This window comes from Drosophila pseudoobscura, chromosome 4 (genome assembly GCF_009870125.1).
Source record: "Drosophila pseudoobscura strain MV-25-SWS-2005 chromosome 4, UCI_Dpse_MV25, whole genome shotgun sequence".
NCBI lineage: Eukaryota > Metazoa > Arthropoda > Insecta > Diptera > Drosophilidae > Drosophila > Drosophila pseudoobscura.
This window is the reverse complement of record NC_046681.1, coordinates 9,834,487-9,854,108: the sequence shown is the minus strand read 5'-3', so window position 1 is coordinate 9,854,108 and position 19,622 is coordinate 9,834,487. Positions and strand designations below refer to the sequence as shown.

The following is a 19,622-nucleotide window of genomic DNA, read 5'->3' as shown; positions in this document are numbered from 1 at the left end:
CTAACCATACAGTATATACTGTTAATACTAGGAATATACCAGCTAACAGGAATTCGTCGTAATAACCGGTTGATAACGGTATATTTTTAAAATGAGACGGTATATTTCTGTATTTCTGATCATCGACAGTATATTTGCCAGAGAGAATCAGTGATGTAAGTTTGAATGAAAACATCGATGTCGATGTCCATCGATGTTGGATTGATATTGATATTTTGTATGACCGATTCAAAACTTTCCCATTTGATTATAAAACGAATATTCAACAAAAATTGCATTGTATAATTTTGTATAAATTAGGATAGGTACTTTTCATACCGTACCAAAAATACGAAGGATTGCTTTTCAATGAGGCAGGCATTGCTGTGTTTGCCGCTTACAGGTGACAAATGCGCAATGATTTGAAATTAAGCGATCGATGTTTTGCAAAACATCGATGCAAAAATACCGGAAAACATCGGTAAACATCGGCAAAAAAACATCGATTCACGATGCATCGATGTGTTTTTACATCACTAGAGAGAATGGCTTCTTGAACATAACGGCACTTGATTGGCGATAAAAAAAATTAGGTTTAATTTTCACGTGCGTTTACAACATAAAAAAACTGAATGTAATAAGATCTGTAACAAAAATGAGAGAAGAGCAGATCTTGAGACTATGGCGGCAGATGAAGAAGAAACATGGCGCAGACAGATTATCGAAGCACGAATGGAAGATCTTACGCGCAGACTTCCTAACGAGTTGGAACACACTAACAGTTAAGTGAAGGTAAATACTATTTATTGAATTGTTATTAATATATATATCTCTTTTCAGTTCGATAAGTTTTCTAAAGATCAATTGGCCGAAGCTACTTTGCGCGAAGAACTGCAAGAGACGACTCGGGCGTACTCTGGCCTTGAAAAAGCAAGAAACATAACAAATGCTGATTGACTAAATAATAACATATTACTTACATCGTTCAGGGACTTGCATCGCGTCTATCAACGCGTAGACGAAGCACTAAACTTGAGACCAACCCGATAGCAACTTCTGAAGGATCTATTCCGCCTGCTCAGGAGAACACTGGCTCATCACAGCGTAAGCCCAGTTCGCTTCCTTTGGTCCTCCTTGGGCTTGAAAAGGTGAGAAAAAATATATATGCCGATTGAATTATGTTAACATATAATTTGTATCGTATAGGACCAAACGCAATCATCAAAGCCAAGCCGCAGCGCGGTCAAAGCTCGGACAAAACCAGTAGCAACGCCTGACAAATTAATTGCGCTTCCTCGAGAGCCCACTAGCCTTGAAAATGTAAGAAAACTGATAACAGAAATCCAAATAGCTATTAATTAGGTAATTTATATCGTAAAGGGTGACCAATCGCGATTATTGAATCGTAGACCCAATTCCAGAGGTACACCAAAACTGGCACCGACTACTGACGGACACATTGAGCTTGAAACAGTAAGAAACGTGATAAATACTGATTGAATAGCTAAGCTATTAACGTATCATTTATATCGTGCAAGGGGGACCAAAAGCGAGCATCAAAGGCTAGCCAAAGCAGAGTTAAAACTGAGGTTAAATTGTCAGCGATCTCTGACAGCTCTGTTCCGCCTACTCAGGAAATCACTGGCTCATCAAAGCGTAAACCCATGTCGCTTCTTCTGGACCACTCGGAGCCTGAAAGCGTAAGAAACATTATTGATACTGAGTGAATAGGTATTAATACAGAATTTATGTCGTACAGACGGACCAATCGCAATTGTTGAATTGCAGGCCCAGTTCCAGGCCTAGACCAAAACTGGCACCGACTCCTGACGGACACATTGAGCTGGAAAAAGTAAAAAACATGATAAGTACTGATTGAATAGCTACTGAGATATCATTTATATCGTGCAGAGAGACAAAAAGCGAGCACCCAAGCCTACACAAAACCCAAAACACAAAAAATTCATGAGTGAGGTAAAATCGGCAGCGATTTTTTACAGCTCTATTCCGCCTACTCAGGAGCACACTGGCTCTTCACCTCCTCTAGACCGTGCTGGCACTGAAAAGGTAAGAAACAAAATCAATAATGATTTGATTGGTATCAAAATATAATTTGTATTCTTCTGGGGAACAAATCGCAAGGTAACAATGTAAGAAACATAATAGATATAGAAAATATATTGAACAGGTATTAGGTAAGATTGAGGCGGGTCTTAGGCCGTGTTCGTTCCATTGTGGTCCCGCTGTGTTAACTGAAAATCCTTGGAGACAGTTAAGTGATTATTTGTTAGCAGCTACTCCCACTTGAAAGCTTCTGCAGTGATCCGGGAACCTGAGAGAATGCCTAAAATTCAGCTAATCACAGTAGATGGTGAGGATGTAAAGGGGCCCGTCGGGGGCCATTCGTCTCTGTGAGGGATGCTTATATTGAAGCAGGTATTCGTGTACTTCCTTGAAACGCAGTAGTTGTACATTAGAATAGATGAGTGATCAAAGTGCTGAGATGCCCATTGATCTGAGTATCTTGAACGTATTGCAGACATTTCTTTCCCCTTTCCTGATACGTCAAGGCTTTGTAGGCATAAAATGCCATTTTTGGGGTGGTGCAGAGAGCTCCACTGATGCTGATGCTCGACTGTTCGCTGAATTTTGTCTAGCGTTTAAGTGATCCTCTTGATAAAAACGGCCAACATCACCACCACTGTGATTCCATTAAGTTAAATTGGAATTTTCTAGGAATTGAAAAATTATTTTGACATTTTTGTTAATGGGATTATCAATATAGTGCATCTATATTAATATATATTAAAAAAGGAGCAGATATGATGTGGTGTAGTTGGGCGCAGTTGTAATTATAATTTATATCGCTTAGGGAGAAAAATCGCAGTCACCAAAGCATATAACGAGTTTGCTTCCTCTGGATTTACTTGGGACTGAAAAGGTAAAAAACATAATCAATAATAATTGAACAGGTATTTATATAACATATGTATCGATCAGGGGGATCAATCAGGATCATCAAAGCATACCTCTGTTAAACCACGGACAAAATCGCCGGCGACTCCTGACGGAGATATTCCGCCATCGACTCTTAAAGGATCTATTCCGTCCAGCCCTGTACTTGAAGAGGTATGAAACACAGCTTATTCTGATTTAGTAGCGCCATATGTAAATATTCTGGTATACTTTTTATCGTTCAGGCGGACTTTTCGTGTTCATGGAAGCTTACAAAGTCTCGTAAACAGCGCGATCGCATCTTAGAAAGGCAACGTGAAGATGTTGAAAACTTCCTTGATGATGTGCCCTTGTTTGAATTGCGGAAGCACGTAACCAAAACAAATGGGACTGAAACTGAGGGAAAAAATAATAAAACCATAGAAAACAATAGCCCCTCAAAGTCTCCAGTTAAGCGTAAACCAGCAGACACCATACCAATCCCACTGCAGCCAATCAAGAGAAGGAGACAAAAACATGTTCCAGTAAAAGTTGTACGCTGTATTTTGGAATATATACATCCTAATAGATTTTTTTTGTTGCCACAGATTAGCCACCATTTGGAGAGCGTTCCTTTCATGCCTAAGATTGAAATGGTTCCTGCTCCTACCGATTTAAGCACTGACATATTGGAGGAATCTGCAGAAATAGGGATAGCTGTGCGAAAGATCCAAGAGCTCATGGATTTAGAAAAGGAAGCAGAAATAGTGGACGATGATCCGGAGTTTGTCGAGAGTCCCATAACGGCGTGCTGTACTGACAAAAAGATCGATTTAAGCCACGAGAACAATGTAGAGCACACTGAGATAATGACTCTTTTCGAATTGGGTGATGAAGGCGATCGTACACCTGAAATAGATCGTTGCCTGAAAATCTTTACCACTAAAACGCCAAGTGAAATCGACGATCAACTGGCCGTCACAACGGAGTTCTTCGAACGGTTGCCAAATTCGTCCACAGTCGATTTAGAAAAGGCAGACCTCATGGAGGAGGAGGAGGAGGTCCTTGACTATGAAGAGGATGGAGACGTGGACGATGATGTCTTGTCGGTTACGGCGACATCTTGGGATGACATGGAGGAGGAGGAAAAACAACCAGAGCCCTCAAAAGCTTCATTGAGAAATTTTCGTATACCTCGACTTACCAAAGAAATACTCCAGTCGCAGCCGAAAATAATGTGCTCGCTGTACAACAATGAGGCACTCAACGAAAAGGAACAAGAGGAGCCACAGAGGCAGACATTAAAGCAACGAAAATCATCAGGGTCTGCTACATCTACACCATCTGCTTCACCATTCGTGCCTCCTCTAGCATTGGCGTCTGCTCTACCATTGGAGGCTACCCCAATAATCCAGCCGCTGTACGACCAGAGGCAGAACATATTTGGCCATAACGCGAATCCAGTGGCTCCAGCTATAACTTTGGCGCCGCCTCCAGCTGCAGTACGCAATCCAACAATACACACGCTTAACGAAAAAGCACAGAGGAAGATAAAGGGAATTTCACTTACGCAAACTCAATATTCAGTGCCTCCTTCAGCTCTATCTATAGCGCCGTCTCAAACTTTAGTACGTAGTCCACTAGTAAATTCGACAAACGACCAGGAAGGGAGAAAGATTCATGTGAATTCACTTGCACAAAACATATATACAGCGCCTTCTCCAGCTTCAGTCGCACAAACGCTATATTCAGCGCCTCCTCAAACCATAAGTCCCCGACAGGATAACCGAACATTGACGATGCAGCAGGCTGCAACAGTAATGCCATCGCTTGGCAATCCACGTACCCAGGCAATTACTGCTCGGCATGTGATCGAACCCGTACCGAAATTTGATGCGCCTTATCGTTCAACTGCTGCGACTATGCAAACTATTCGTACGGACAGGACCAAGTGGTTTAGTGATGAGTACTGGATGTTGAATTTGTTTGGAGTCAAGTGCTTGGAAAATCTAGACGATGTGTGCAGCGCCCAAAGCTGTAATCATACATTCACCGGCATCGGAGAGTTAAGCCGGAAACTGATGAGACTGGATGTGGATAGCCTGTTATTCACATATCAACAAATGCTAATGCGTAGTCAACGTCTCTTCCTGACATTCGCTCCGGTTTATGTTGATATATTTGAAGCTAAAAATCTGCAGAACGACTTGCTGCACTTGCTGATGGATTGTCGATTGTACAAGTCACTTTGTGCTTCCATTATTAATAAAGCCTTTACTGCCTTGAAAAACATGGGCTTGGAAACGCAGGCCACACTATGCATTATGGAATACCTATGGATGCCTCGTAAAGCGCACAACTTTACGGAAACGACGTTAACAATATTAAAAGTTCTTGGATCCTCTAATTGGTACAACTATACTGATAAAATGGTAGAACTATGCCAGATATATGGGGTCAGTTTACCAACTGAGGTATTATTAACCATTCTCTCGGCGGCCAACGAGAGACACGAATTGAAAAGCGAGGCAGTAAAGTTCTTTTTGGTCATGGGTGTGGCCCCTGAGGAATTGAGAGAAGAGCTGACGGCTGCTATCAAGCTATTTGCGGAAAAAGATAATTAATTCTTATGCTGTTGATCAGCAGAATCCAACCCTAATGAAGATGTATTTAGGTTCGGAATTATAACATCCCATCGGACTTGGTATCATTACGACGGTATTGATATTAAAACTCAAATTTAGAAATTTACAAACATGTTTGTATTACGAACACTATGATAATTAAATAAAACAGGACATAAGAAAATAGGTGTGTACTTACAATATTTCCTGCTTTCAGTTGTTCACTTTTTTCTTGCCGACAGTTCCTACCTATTACCTATGGATCCCCAGTAAAGCGCATGAGTTCAAGTAAATGACTATAACAATGTTTCGAGTTGTAACTGGTACGATTATACTGATAGAATTTGAATAGAATACTGGCAGAATTTTGCCAGACACAATGGTTCTCTTTACCAACTGAGATATGGAGAACCATTCTTATGTCGCTCATGCGAATCGACCCTGGAGCGAAAATCCGAGAGCTGAAGGCAGAGTTTATCAAGCTTGGATTCAATGAAGCCCTTAATAGAAAGAAGCCTCACTTCATACGGCGACATACTCTTGAGCCCATCTTACGCTCCCTGAGAGCTAAATGCAACTGAAGAGACCGCTGTTCAAAATGTAGGAATTAAATCTCGGCCACCGCCAAACAATATATACAGAAAATAAAAAGATTGTCGTGCGTACAAATAGATTATTTTCTTGTATTCCGAATTGTATGACAATTAAATAAAACGGGGCTTAAATATGTATAAATTACTGTATTATTATCTTTTTTGCTTTCCCTTGTTCCAGTTTTTCTTGGCAAAGGGTTTCTTGCCCTTACCCCCACCCCCATTGGCCATGGGCTTCATGCGCTTTCGCGCGCCCGCAAAGTGCTCTGAATCATCGTGATTGTCCCCCCCACGCTTGTGACCCCTGCCGCCCTTGGTGTCCTCAAGATCTTTCAGCTCCAGCTTCGCCGTACGCTGAGCCTCAGCCACACGCTCCTGCAGGGCCATCACCTCGTCCTCCTCACACTTGTAGAGCGGCAGCTGTTTGCCCAGCAGATGCTCGATTCGCTGATACAGCTCGATATCATATTGGCTGACAATGGTGATGGCCTTGCCCGAGCGGCCCGCTCGAGCTGTACGCCCCACCCGATGAATGTAGTCCTTGCTGTGGGTGGGTATGTCAAAGTTCACGACCACATCGACATGCGGAATGTCCAGGCCACGTGAAGCCACGTCTGTGGAGATTAGAATGGAGCGATTCTTGGCCTTGAATTTGTTGAGCGCCGCCAGACGCTTGTTCTGCGACATTTGCCCATGCAGGGGAATGGCGGCCAGTCCCAGGGCTCGCAGCATTAGGGCGGTCTTCACAGTGTTGTTGCAGGTGCTGCAGAAAATCATGAAGCTATTGCCGGCCAGCTCGTTGAGTATGTGAACTAGATATACATCCTTGTACTTGACGGGTATGAAAAGGTACGATTGCTGCAGCTGCTCCACGGTCTGATATTTGTTGGAGACCTCCACTTTGACGGGATCTTTCAATGAAGCCCTCTGAAGCTTCTTAACTTTCTTGGTCATTGTGGCACTGAACAGGAATGTGCGACGTTCACGTGGCAATACCTTTAGTATTTTGTCGAGCTCCACCTCAAAATCCATGTTAAGAATTCGATCTGCCTCGTCCATGACCAAATATTTGATGGCCTTCAAATTGAAGCCCTTCATGTTCTCCAAGTGGTCTACCAGACGGCCCGGTGTGGCAATGATTATGTGCGGTTTCTTGGCTAGCTGCAGGCCCTGTGCAACCATGTCCATGCCACCCACAACCACACAGCATTTAATGCCAATTCCGCTGCCTGTAAGAAACAAAAACTTGCATGAGAAATGAGTTCATAAGAGAATTAGTTCAGTGGCTGTAGCCGGTGTGCTCAGAGGTAGTGACGAATAAATAAAATAATAATTTCATGGCTTCGTTAAACAACAAAATCAAAACTGGTTTAACATCATTGTGCAAAAGGAAAGATCTATAGTCTAGCACTAGCTGACCACTTACCAAGCGCCTCGAACTGTTCGCCTATTTGGAAGGCCAATTCACGTGTGGGCGTTAGCACTAGCGCGAAATACCGCTGAGGGCTCTCCAGTAGCGCATGCAAAATGGGCAGAGCAAAGGCTCCCGTCTTGCCAGAGCCCGTTTCGGCCAGGCCGATCACATCCTTGCCTTGAAGTGCCACTGGTATCGCCTCTCTTTGGATTTTGGATGGTGCCTTCCATTTCAGTTCATCACATGCCTGGCACAGCGTGTCGTTCAGACCCTGTGGACCGATCAATCGTTAAATACAACCAATTCAAGGCGCGGGGTTTACGGTAACATACAAGGTCCTTCCATGTCAACTTTTGATCCTCAGTTGGTGCAGCAGTGTCCGACTCGGAGCCACTTGCTGCGGGCTCGTCCTCGTCCTCGCTATCCACTTCGTTGACATCATTTTCGTTGTCCGACTCCTCATTCTGGTCTTCCCCCTCCTCCTCTTCTCCACTAAGCTCTTCCTCGTCACTGGTCTGCAACTGCGCTTGCTCGTCTTCTGAAGTTTCCGACATTTTGTTAAAAAATTTTCATGGTGCAGATATACCAGTCCACGCACGTGGTCGCCGTCTCGTATATCGATAAGATATCGAGCTTAGCCCACTTAACCCCCCTCTACTTAACCACTTGAGGTAAATGGCGGAAAATATTACTGTTTGCAAATTCTTCTTGTAGATCCGTGCCATCTTTCCTCTGAATTAAAAAATGTATATCTATATTAAATATTATTAATATGGGGTGGGATATTAAAATACCCCTTTGGTTTACAATGGGTTAATCGTTCTCGGTCAAGGATTGGAAACCATATTCCTCGATTTTGATATTCCGTGGAATAATACTAGCTAGATAGAACATTTAGCCATGCCCACATTATTTTATTCAATTAATGAGTAAATTTTCCACTTAACTGGTTTAATTTAAATACTTGCTTTTATTGGATTTTACATATGCAAGGTTTTAATGGAAAAGGTAAACAAAAAATTCGTAAGAGAGTAATCGTTCCCATTGCTTAATTTTGGTATTTCGCTGAATAATGCTGGCTAACTAAAACCACTAACCATAACAACCACTAACTATACTGTATGGTTAGTGCTAAAACCCTCAGCCATGATTACATAGTTTTATACCATTGATGAATAAATTTTCTACAAGATTACCTACTTTTAAGCACTGACATTAATTGTATTTTAACTAAAACAAGGCTTAAACAAAAAAGTTTAAGTTTTCTCGTCAATGTTGCTGGTATCTGAATACTTGTTGTTTTCCAAACTGTTTTAGAACATGCAGCTGTTAATCATGCATTTGATTAGTTTCTTTTACATATGAAAATGTATCCTGATCCCGATACACAATCTCGTCAAAGATAAGACTAACGCATTTTTCAAAGTTAAAGTTTGACAGTTATTATTTATTATAATGAGAAATTTACTTAAAACATTAAGCAATTGCGGTATCATTTGAGAAATTACATGGCCACCTGATGGGCATCGACGACCAACTCATCCCCATGCGATGGCGGACCGTCTCCCTCCCACAGCTCCTGCAAGGACCCGATGTACTCTTCAAATTCGTTTGCGTTGAAATTGTGGGTTACAGAAACTCCTAGGACGTACTTGTGGTACGGGCAATTGAGATGGTAGACGTACTTGCGAGGTTTGGTTACTGGCAACCGATGCACCTTCATGTGATTCAAATAGCGGTCACGGTCCCCATTGAAAGAGTCGGCCATGGCGACGTAGGACATGGCATCGGTAAGGATCGTTTCTGTTGTAGGATCCGTGTTGAAGGCGAGCAGAATGGGGTCTGCCGAGAAAAGGTGAGCCTTGTCCGGGTGCGTGAAACCGTCGCGAAGTGTCCACAGGAAGACTATCGGCATTAGATTGAATCTTACGCAGTTCATTAGGCGACCCAGATGCTTCACGCGTTCGTCACGCGCCAGGTTCATCCAGCGCAGGACCAGAAAGAAGACCTCTATTTCGGAGTTAACTCCGATAGTGTTGCGCATGAGTAGGTTTTCCAGGTCATCAACTGAGAGCTCGGTGAAATATTTGCTTCCCACGAGCGCTAGGAAGTAATTGCGAATCCTTCCATTCATCGCATTGCATAAATCACGAAGTTCCGGGTATGCCTTTGCCTTGCGAAACACCATAAAGGCGGCCTTTTCGCGCAGACTATTGGAGGCCAGCACCTCCCAGCATTTGGGTTCAAGTAGGCCAATCTTCAGGTACTTTGCGACCTGGAGTGTTTCCACCACGTCGCTGCTGCTGGGCGGCTTCTGGAGGCGCATCCATTCGTAGGCGCACTTGAAACCTCTGGCCGGCACTTCACTTGGCGAAAAGTTAAAGCTGGAGGCACGCCAGTCGCATCTCGCGAACCACACCGAATAGCACTTGACAAGGTTTGGTATGCAGTAGAACCGACTCCCCTCGATATTCACCTCCAATGTGGCCCCTGCGTTGTCTCTCACCTGTTCGGCGAGTATTTCGGAGATCGGCTTCTTGTGCGGTAATGTTCCCACGTAAATAGGATTATCCTGCAGGGGCAAGAAGTTGAAGAGGGAGCGTTGGGGAACCGTCTGCTCTCCCAAGCTCCCGTATTCCTCGGGAGAGATCAACCAGCAGTGAGTATCCTTGGTTCCAGCAGTAGGCTTCTGCTCCCCTAAGGCAGAACTGGTCACATCTGACATCTGCGAGATGGTTGTCTGGTCGGTGCTGGACTTAGTTTTAATTTTATTATTTAATTCAGACATTTTTGTTTGGTTTTGATCGTTCGATTTCAATTAATATTTTTCGGTTATTATATTAGACATATAAGAATTTATTGGTATTGAGATTTTTTAAAAATTAAACGTAAGAATATATCGGTATTTTTGTGCGATAAACGGCACTTTTAGACGTATTTTACAGCACTGCTTGATAAATTTGATGGTCACACTGATTCCTACTATTGATTGAAACAAAAATTTACGCAAATATAACAGGAATTTTTTTATTCCAATGAAAAGTAAGAAAGCCCTGTAAAGTTCCATTGAGTGTGTGGTGGTGTCGGCATATAATGAGAAATGCAAGTGGATCATTAATTCCGAGTAGCGGTTACCTGTCGATTTTCTGTGCAGTGAAAACGCCTACCAATGCAAAAATCTGAAATCCCTTGCATTTACTTTCATATCTCGGCCGCTGTCGCTGATCTAGTTTTGAACTGTTTTCCAGTGTATAGACTACGTGTGTTTCTAACATTAAGAATTGCATTTCAGGTAAAGCATAAAATCCATTGTGAAAAATTGTGGGGTGGTGGGAGCAAAAGCAGTCGCAAACGGATACGATACTCAATAGGCCATAGTAAAGAGAGCGAAAGGCAAGAGCATGACATGTATTTGATGTGTACTCAGCAGCGGCCGAAGAGAGCGCACTAAGCACACGCACACAACTATACACACTTGTGTGGGAGTCGCAAGAAATATATACACACACACACACACACACACATACGGAAGGAAACTGGGATACAACACCGAAAAAAAGGAAAGGACGGACGGACGGAAGGAAGGAAGAACAGAACCTGTGCGTAAATTAGAATAAATCGCGAATCGCAACGAAATGAATCCAGCGGTTGATGCGTGGGCGGTGACCCAGCGGGAGAAGCTCAAGTACCAGGAGCAGTTCAAAGGCCTCCAGCCCCAGGCGGGTTTCATCACGGGCGCCCAGGCGAAGGGATTCTTCCTGCAGTCTCAGCTACCGCCGTTGATCTTGGGCCAAATCTGGTGAGTGGAACGGAGTGTAATGACTCACTGGCGCGTCGGCTATCAATCGCTTCGACAGCCACGCCAAGGCGTCCGTGCTGATAAGAGCTATTTTGTTTACATATTTGCTTTCCCGTCGTTTCTTCATTTCCTGTAGGGCACTGGCCGACACGGATTCCGATGGCAAGATGAACATCAATGAGTTCAGCATAGCATGCAAGCTGATAAATCTGAAGCTGCGCGGCATGGAGGTACCCAAAGCACTGCCCCCCACGTTGCTAGCCTCGCTCACCGATGGTCAGAAAACGCCCACAATGACGCCACGTGGCTCCACGAGCTCCATGAGTCCACTCGATCCGCTAAAGGGCATTTTGGCTGCCCCAGTTTCACTTCCTGTGGCCGCACCTGTCGCCGTGCCCGTTGCTCCGGTGGCTGTTGTGCCAGCAGCAGCAGCAGCAGTGCTCGTCTCGCCACCGGGAATACCGGCTGGGCCCACGCCGCCCTCCAGCAATCCACCTAGCCGCCATATGTCCATTTCGGAACGGGCGCCATCCATCGAATCGCCGTAAGACCCAACAACGAACCTATACCAACAGGGCTGCCAGTAATCTAAGAAACTTCTTTTCCGTCTCACAGTCAGGCGGAGTGGGCTGTACAGGCTGGCCAGAAGCGCAAATACACGCAGGTATTTAATGCCAATGACCGCACCCGTTCTGGCTACTTGACTGGCGCGCAGGCGCGCAGTGTCCTGGTGCAGAGCAAACTACCGCAGGTGACGCTGGCCCAGATCTGGACACTCTCGGACGTCGATGGCGATGGGCGACTAAGCTGCGAGGAGTTCATCCTAGCCATGTTCCTCTGCGAGAAAGCCATGGCCGGCGAAAAGATACCTGTCACGCTGCCCTTGGACTGGGTGCCGCCCAACTTGCGCAAAATGAAATCGCGTCCGGGTTCGGTTTCGGGTGTGGTCTCGCGACCAGGCTCACAGCCCGCCTCCCGGCATGCGTCTGTTTCGTCTCAGGGCGGTGTGGCTGCAGGCGATGCCGATCCACTGGCCGGCTTACCGCAAAGTAAGTCCCGAGAAAGTCTCTTAGATTTGACTTCAATAATTGCCAATCCATTTCCATTCATAGCTTCGTTCGAGGACAAGCGCAAGGAGAACTATGTCAAAGGCCAGGCAGAGCTCGACCGCAGGCGAAAGGTCATTGAGGATCAGCAGCGCAAGGAGCGTGAGGAACGCGAGCGTAAGGAACGCGAGGAGGCGGACAGGCGCGAGAAGGCTCGCCTCGAGGCGGAGCGCAAGCAGCAGGAGGAATTGGAGCGCCAGCTACAGCGTCAGCGTGAAATTGAAATGGAAAAGGAGGACCAGCGAAAGCGAGAGCTGGAGGCCAAAGAAGCAGCCAGAAAGTAAGATCTGTCTCAAGTCTGTGCCCATCCTCATTTTACTCTCTTTTTTTGTTTGCTTGACAGGGAGCTAGAAAAGCAGCGCCAGCAGGAATGGGAGCAAGCGCGAATTGCCGAAATGAATGCACAGAAGCAACGTGAACAAGAGCGTGTCCTCAAACAGAAGGCACACAACACTCAGCTTAACGTGGAGCTGAGCACGCTAAACGAAAAGGTTGTTGTGTTTGGGGTACTGTTGCATACGAAAAGAGTATTTATTTTCTTGGCTTACAGATAAAGGACTTGTCGCAGAGGATTTGCGACACTCGCGCAGGCGTCACCAATGTCAAGTCTGTCATCGATGGGATGCGCACGCAGCGGGACACTTCCATGAGCGAAATGGCCCAGCTGAAGACGCGCATCAAGGAGCAGAATGCCAAACTAATGCAGCTTACCCAGGAGCGGGCCAAATGGGATGCTAAGAGCAAGTCTAGTGGTGCTGCCATGGGCGGTGAGGCGCAGCAGGAGCAGCTAAATGCTGCCTTTGCCCATAAGCAGGTGAGTTTTTGCATAGCAGCATTCATGTGCAATAAATAACATTAAATATGTTTTCCGTTGGATGCGTAGCTGCTGATAAATCAGATCAAAGACAAGGTGGAAAATATTGGCAAGGAAATCGAGTCAAAGAAGGAGGACATCAACTCGAACGACCTGCAGATGACGGAGGTAAAAGACGAACTCTCCGCTCTGCTCGCCAAATGCGAGGAACTCTACAAGGAGTACGATGTGGAGCGCACATCAGTGTTGGAATTGAAGTACAATCGCAAGAACGAGGTGACAGCCACTGCGGCTTGGGACACGGGCGCCTCTAGCGGAGGCTGGGGCGAGCCTGACATAGCGGCCACCGCCGACCCGTATGGTGGCCTAACCAATGACACTAGCGCTGTTATAGCACCAGCTGTGGATCTGAGTGGACCAGCGCCAGAGGGTTTCGCTAAATATCGCGCCGTCTATGAATTCAATGCCCGCAATGCCGAAGAGATTACATTCGTGCCGGGTGACCTCATCCTGGTTCCACTCGAGCAGAATGCCGAACCGGGCTGGCTGGCTGGGGAGATCAATGGCCACACCGGCTGGTTTCCCGAGTCCTATGTTGAGAAGCTGGAGGAAGAAGAAGGCGTCGCCGCTGTGGCTTCAGCCATCGAGCCAGCGGTGGTCGAAGAGACGGCACCAGCAGCATCCGTAAATCCGTATCCGGCAGATACTTACAATGACAATATCAATGTGGCTCCCGCATTGGACGCTGACCTGGCCTCCGCTGGCTCCGACATCGAGTACTACATAGCCGCATATCCTTATGAATCAGCCGAGGACGGAGACCTGAGCTTTGGAGCCGGTGAAATGGTGATGGTTATCAAGAAAGAGGGCGAATGGTGGACGGGCACCATTGGCAATCGTACCGGCATGTTCCCCTCGAACTATGTGCAGAAGGCTGACGTGGGCACAGCGGCGAATGTTGCGGCAGACGCAGCAGTGACTGACTCGGTCGATCAGGTGAGTAGAGTAGCTGGCACACCTGTAGGATAGACACTACTGCAAAAAAAAATAAACGGAAGCTGTGTGTACACCCCTCCAGAGTAGAGTCGTGTGTTAACCAATCATGTTCATCTACTAATCCAATGCTTTTCATGTGCTGTGTCCCTTTGCCACCGTCATATTTGTGCACTCGCTACCCAGGAGGCTACACTAAACGGCAACTCTGCCTACGCTGCTCAAGCTGAAACATATGCGTTGCCACAGCACGAGCAGCTGCAGGAAGAGGTACCACTAACAGAACAGCTGGAGCAGCAGCAGCCCACAGTCCAGCTGGCAGAGCAGACTGCCGCGGCGGAGGAGGCGCACGAAGACCTAGACACTGAAGTTTCCCAGATCAATACACAGTCCAAGACACAAAGCAGCGAACCGGCCGAGAGCTATAGCCGACCCATGTCACGCACCTCTTCCATGACACCCGTAAATAGTTGACACAGCTTGTTGTTGCCTCCCTTTTGCAGCGTCCGTAACTAATCTTACCTTCATCTTATCGCGCGGTCTTCTAGGGCATGCGGGCCAAACGATCGGAGATTGCACAAGTGATTGCGCCGTACGAAGCCACCAGTACCGAACAGCTGTCGCTGACGCGCGGCCAGCTGATCATGATCCGCAAGAAGACCGACTCTGGCTGGTGGGAGGGAGAACTGCAGGCTAAAGGCAGGCGCAGACAGATCGGTTGGTTCCCGGCTACCTACGTGAAGGTGCTGCAAGGCGGTCGCAACAGCGGACGCAACACCCCTGTCTCGGGAAGTCGCATTGAGATGACAGAACAAATCTTGGGTTGGTTTGAACAACGTAAATCTCGCTGTGGACGTACGCATAACTCCCCCACTCTCATTCTATTGCAGATAAGGTAATTTCTCTCTATCCGTACAAAGCACAAAACGACGATGAGCTCTCATTCGAGAAGGACGACATCATCAGTGTGTTGGGCCGCGACGAGCCGGAATGGTGGCGCGGAGAGCTGAACGGCCTCTCCGGTCTGTTTCCCAGCAACTATGTGGGTCCCTTTGTGACGTCCGGTAAGACAGCGAAAGTGAATGGCACCACAAAGCAGTGAATCTCCCGAAACCAAGACACCCCACAACATCCTATGCTCTCTATGCGACACATTCCACACTCGACAGTCCACATATACATATATCTTATGATTTATTGATTTCGAATAAGCAATGCCAATTTGGTTCTCGTTATGCCTTCATTCAAGAGAAATACCATACCTTCTTATTATGTTTAGTTATAATTTGTTGCAATATTTTCGACATGTATGTATATCTATTTGTTAATTGTGATTATTTAGTTTTTAGTGCTGATATTTATAACTAAGTTGAGCGATGGCTGCCTCTCTATTTCTCTCTCTCTCTCTCTCCATATTGTTTAGCCAATCTAATTATGCCTAGTAGTCCGTTTATTTGTGCATTTTGTATTTATTTAGTCTACATATTTATATCCTTATACTTTTATCCCCATTATGTGTACATATATACTACAAGCAAACTAATTAAATGCAATTCTGGTTCCAATTATAATCCCCTCTCTTCATGCTGCATTCGAAACAGGAAACGTATAACGAGCCATTGGCTTTGGCCTGTAAGCGGCATAACGCATTCGCTTAAACACAAAGAAACAAATCTACAAACACACACGATCCCCTGCTGGGAATCGGCGATAATGTTAAGATCACCACAGATTATACATAATCATTATGCAGCATATTCATACGCCTAAGAGATGGCTGTCCTCCCATAAGATGCATTCACAATTATCTCAAATCTAAAAATCTGTTTGTATTCGTCGCTCTTTTGGGCATGTGTTTGGGGTGTTCTTTAGATAGACGCTCCGTCATTGGGTCAAACATTGCAATTAGCTAAATTTCAGCTCTATCTCTATTCCTGTCATGTTCATATTCAATTAAACGAAAGATACAACCGAATTCAAGTAAGAAAACTCATTGTTAATGGATATACTTACACGTAACATAATCTGCATTTGGAAATCCGAAAAACATATTGATATCAAATCACAATTACAATTAAAATTTCGTTGTACTAGGTGTGTGTGTTTATCAAAAAAAAAAAAAACAAAAACAAAAACTAAAACGATATAATTAAAGAGTTTTTTTCGCCCCCAAAAAGCTACAACACTTATGCATATACTCGTAGAACGTATATAACGATGGTTTTCTGTGTTTTCCAATAATATCCGTATTTAATTGTAAATATACATATATTTGCTGTAAAAGTAATGCGAGGGAAAGAGCAAACCAAGAGGTAATACCCAGCAAAAATAGGTGGAAAATAATTATTGTTAACTAAATATTAAGCATTGATGACCGACCATTCATTCTCTTGTACTCGTAATCGTATCGTATCGAAAGGAAAACTATGGAAATATTAAAGCTAATGACGTAGGGGACGAGGAAGGTAGGGAAAATCGAGTAGCCGAGGCTTACGGGCAACAGTATTGATAATATTAATGAGATATGATATGTTTAAAGAAAGGCCTATCCTATGTTTATGTTTGATGTGTAATCTAACTGATTTTTATTTCTAATTTAAGCGCTTCTATCAACTGCCATAATTGTATTTATTTACTGTCTATTGTCTAATTGATAAATGTTGAAATTGTTTGCCGCTAATGCTGGAAGTACGAGTATCTGTAGTGTCGGATTGGGACCGTACCGTACCGGACCGGTCCGGATGGGATGTATAAATTGAGTATGTACAAAAGCCTATATAGAGAAATTGATACATACATACATACGTATTACAACAAGCCGGTATATAGAGCTATGTTACGCTGTTCGAATCTGTTTAATGCTAGTTACAATTAGTCTCTATATCACACACACACACTCACATAAACCAAACATATATCTATGCTATCTCATACTTGCATACATGTGATGTAATAATGATGAAGCACTGTCGAATGCCTTTCAAAAAGATAACCAAAAAATCACCTTACATGGATTAATCTTAATCGTAACTTGTTATTGCATACAACAAAACTATTTATGCGCCTATAGCTCTATTAAAAAAAAAACAAAAATTAATGAAAAAAACAAAAAGCAAACGTTATCAGCCCATAGACGCCCGATCAGCAGACGGACAACCAAGGGGTTCACGATGCACGATCCACTGATCGGCGGTTCTTTTGGGCAAAATTCTATGGCATACAAAAAACATAAACATAAAAAACATAAACGTATTTATGTAGCTAATGTTGGGTTGATTATTGATTCTACACTACATATACGAGCATATGTACGAGTACTAATAAATTTAAATGAACCACAAAACTAAGCATATACATACATACATACTATATATATATACTACTATATATAGAGCAAGTACATACTACAATTTCTTTAGAACGAAACTAACAAAATGATGTTAATTGAGATGCATACATTCCCCCACACACTACATACCGACACACACACACCATGGCATACATATAATGCTCATATAAAAGCGTATTTGTTTAATCGTTACGAGAGTTAAATAATGTGAACAAATTAAAGAGGAATAGTTATCAAGGAGTTGAAAAACCAATCAATCCGCCACACACACGGAGAACAAATTCTAGACGCATTTTGCACACTCACCTACCACTGAGAGACTCACTTTAAATGCGAAATGGTGACCATCGATATATATTTACCTATATACAAACAAAACCAAGCAAAATCTATATAACGGAAGTGTTTCCATCTTCAGCATATAGTACATATACATACACACATACATATATATAAAGCGAATTCTGCAAGAAATGCAAAACTAACGAGCAAAAGAAATACCATACAAAATATTGAAATATATCAGTTTCGAAAAATAATTAGAAAAAAACAAAAACCAAAAAAGTAACAAGAAAACAACAAAAAGCATTACAATTAAATTATGGAAAAAAAAACAAAAATTCAACATATTTGGTGCAATAAATGTATAAACGGAACTTCAAACAAAATTAAACATTTTGCTTTTATTTAAAACTATATCGATTGCTTCTGTCCCGCAGGGATCCAGAGTTCAAGTTGCAGGCCCAGTAAAAGCGCAAGTCGTCTGGCCTTGCAGCGGCTGTGGCGGTGGATTACAATCTGCAGGGTACCATACAATCGGTCCTCAGCTCCCAGCTAATGGACCAGTCCATGCTCTGGTGGACAGTGGCAATCATCGAATGGAGCGTCTAGTGCTGCCCAAGCAACGACATAATGCTCTAGATTCACCGATTAAATAATAGGCTTTCTTTCTAAATGATTTGTTCATTAGTTTTATTTTTATTAAAATTGTCTTATAGCTTATTTAAAATCAGTTTAACAATTTACAATTCTGTTTTGTTTTCAGTTTCCGCATGGGTTTTGCTAAATTTTGAATTATTTATTGGTTTGCAGTTTGTATCCGTTTTGAAATATGCACAACTTAAGGCCTACAGTATGAAAATTGCAAACGTTTTTTTTGGTATTAATAAATTTATTTATATGATTCTAACTCCTATGTATGCTCTGCTCTCAAGCAAGTAAGTAATTTATTTATGGGCCAGCGTCTTTTATATAAATTCCCAATGACACAATCCGCTAATAATTGAATAACTTTATTGGTTGGCAGATTGTGAACAAGTCAAGTTTATATAGAAAACCTGGTCATAATGTAACACAGCTCTGATTTTATTTTTTGTTTCTTAGTTTTTTTTCATAATTTTTCCTTTTCAGATTTATTGAAATGACAATTTCCAGGGGAAAAGTAGTTTTTCTCCATCTGGCTGGTTATTGTCTTTCAGATCGAAATCAAAATGCACATTAAAACGAATATTACAAAATCTATGCAGTAGACAGAAGTTGGAACTTAAGCAGATCTCTCTGTCTGTATCTCTATCTCAATTTCAATCTCAATCAAGACACGATCTGATCCAGCGTGCATATTCAGAAGGCAATTTCTTGGATAAAAAAAAAAACATAATACCAACTAATTGTATTGTAGGCAGACAATTAAATTATAGTTTGGTACAGGGCGCGTTGCACATGAATTACAAAATATACATACATATATATAGTATTTTATATTAGTAGGAGGTTCCATGTCATTCTTACTCCCTGTAGGAGTTCCACCTCAGATGTATACAGACGAAAATATTTGTTGGTAGGTAGGTTTCGTTCCCGATCCTGGTGATTGGCTGCTACTCGTGTATTTGTTTCTAGTTGGCTCTTTCTGATCTGCTCTGTTCTGTTCTATATACCTCAGCATATTGAATATTTAACTATGTATTTCTTAGTGATTACTTTACTTGGGTTTGAGCATCTAAATCTTCGTCTTTCGCTT

General features: G+C 43.4%; 4 protein-coding genes and 2 long non-coding RNA genes across 11 annotated transcripts; 2 read left to right on the top strand and 4 right to left on the bottom strand.

Moving 5' to 3' along the window:
• The first annotated feature begins 483 nt into the window (after positions 1–483).
• Positions 484–5,721, top strand: del (deadlock). Of its 3 annotated transcripts, none has more exons than XM_015180097.2 (12): positions 484–760; positions 820–909; positions 969–1,127; positions 1,186–1,299; positions 1,360–1,452; positions 1,518–1,679; positions 1,739–1,831; positions 1,891–2,046; positions 2,852–2,920; positions 2,980–3,108; positions 3,180–3,464; positions 3,522–5,721. In XM_015180097.2, exons 1-12 carry the CDS (start codon positions 635–637, stop codon positions 5,535–5,537), a joined length of 3,492 nt encoding a protein of 1,163 aa, XP_015035583.2. In that variant the 5' UTR covers positions 484–634; the 3' UTR covers positions 5,538–5,721. The 3 variants fall into 3 exon arrangements, with proteins under 3 accessions (XP_015035583.2, XP_033235740.1, XP_033235739.1); XM_033379849.1 differs by having other exon boundaries at positions 1,342–1,452; positions 3,180–3,458; XM_033379848.1 differs by having other exon boundaries at positions 1,342–1,452.
• LOC117184001 (uncharacterized) lies at positions 1,470–1,876 on the bottom strand. Its single transcript, XR_004469128.1, has 2 exons — positions 1,737–1,876; positions 1,470–1,671 (listed from the first exon to the last, which is right to left on the bottom strand). It is a non-coding gene; the product is annotated as an uncharacterized lncRNA (long non-coding RNA).
• LOC117184002 (uncharacterized) lies at positions 2,325–3,094 on the bottom strand. Its single transcript, XR_004469129.1, has 2 exons — positions 3,009–3,094; positions 2,325–2,912 (listed from the first exon to the last, which is right to left on the bottom strand). It is a non-coding gene; the product is annotated as an uncharacterized lncRNA (long non-coding RNA).
• A 485-nt stretch (positions 5,722–6,206) lies between the features above and the next one.
• On the bottom strand, positions 6,207–8,195 carry pths (probable ATP-dependent RNA helicase DDX47). Its single transcript, XM_001357465.4, has 3 exons — positions 7,877–8,195; positions 7,557–7,815; positions 6,207–7,359 (listed from the first exon to the last, which is right to left on the bottom strand). Exons 1-3 carry the CDS (start codon positions 8,096–8,098, stop codon positions 6,284–6,286), a joined length of 1,557 nt encoding a protein of 518 aa, XP_001357501.2. The 5' UTR covers positions 8,099–8,195; the 3' UTR covers positions 6,207–6,283.
• Positions 8,196–8,970: 775 nt separating this feature from the next.
• LOC6903586 (uncharacterized) lies at positions 8,971–10,451 on the bottom strand. Its single transcript, XM_002132417.3, has one exon. The coding sequence runs from the start codon at positions 10,330–10,332 to the stop codon at positions 9,049–9,051; it is 1,284 nt and encodes a 427-aa protein (XP_002132453.2). The 5' UTR covers positions 10,333–10,451; the 3' UTR covers positions 8,971–9,048.
• Positions 10,452–10,467: 16 nt separating this feature from the next.
• Dap160 (dynamin associated protein 160) lies at positions 10,468–19,257 on the top strand. 4 transcript variants are annotated; one of them, XM_015180102.2, is made up of 12 exons: positions 10,468–10,586; positions 10,837–11,343; positions 11,480–11,887; positions 11,959–12,392; positions 12,456–12,729; positions 12,793–12,940; positions 13,000–13,263; positions 13,333–14,259; positions 14,443–14,718; positions 14,805–15,078; positions 15,147–15,320; positions 18,325–19,257. In XM_015180102.2, the coding sequence occupies exons 2-12, from the start codon at positions 11,180–11,182 to the stop codon at positions 18,441–18,443; spliced, it is 3,462 nt and encodes a 1,153-aa protein (XP_015035588.1). In that variant the 5' UTR covers positions 10,468–10,586; positions 10,837–11,179; the 3' UTR covers positions 18,444–19,257. The 4 variants fall into 4 exon arrangements, with proteins under 4 accessions (XP_015035588.1, XP_033236463.1, XP_015035587.1 ...); XM_033380572.1 differs by lacking the exon at positions 18,325–19,257 and adding an exon at positions 16,858–18,141; XM_015180101.2 differs by lacking the exon at positions 18,325–19,257 and adding an exon at positions 15,858–16,379.
• Positions 19,258–19,622: the final 365 nt, after the last annotated feature.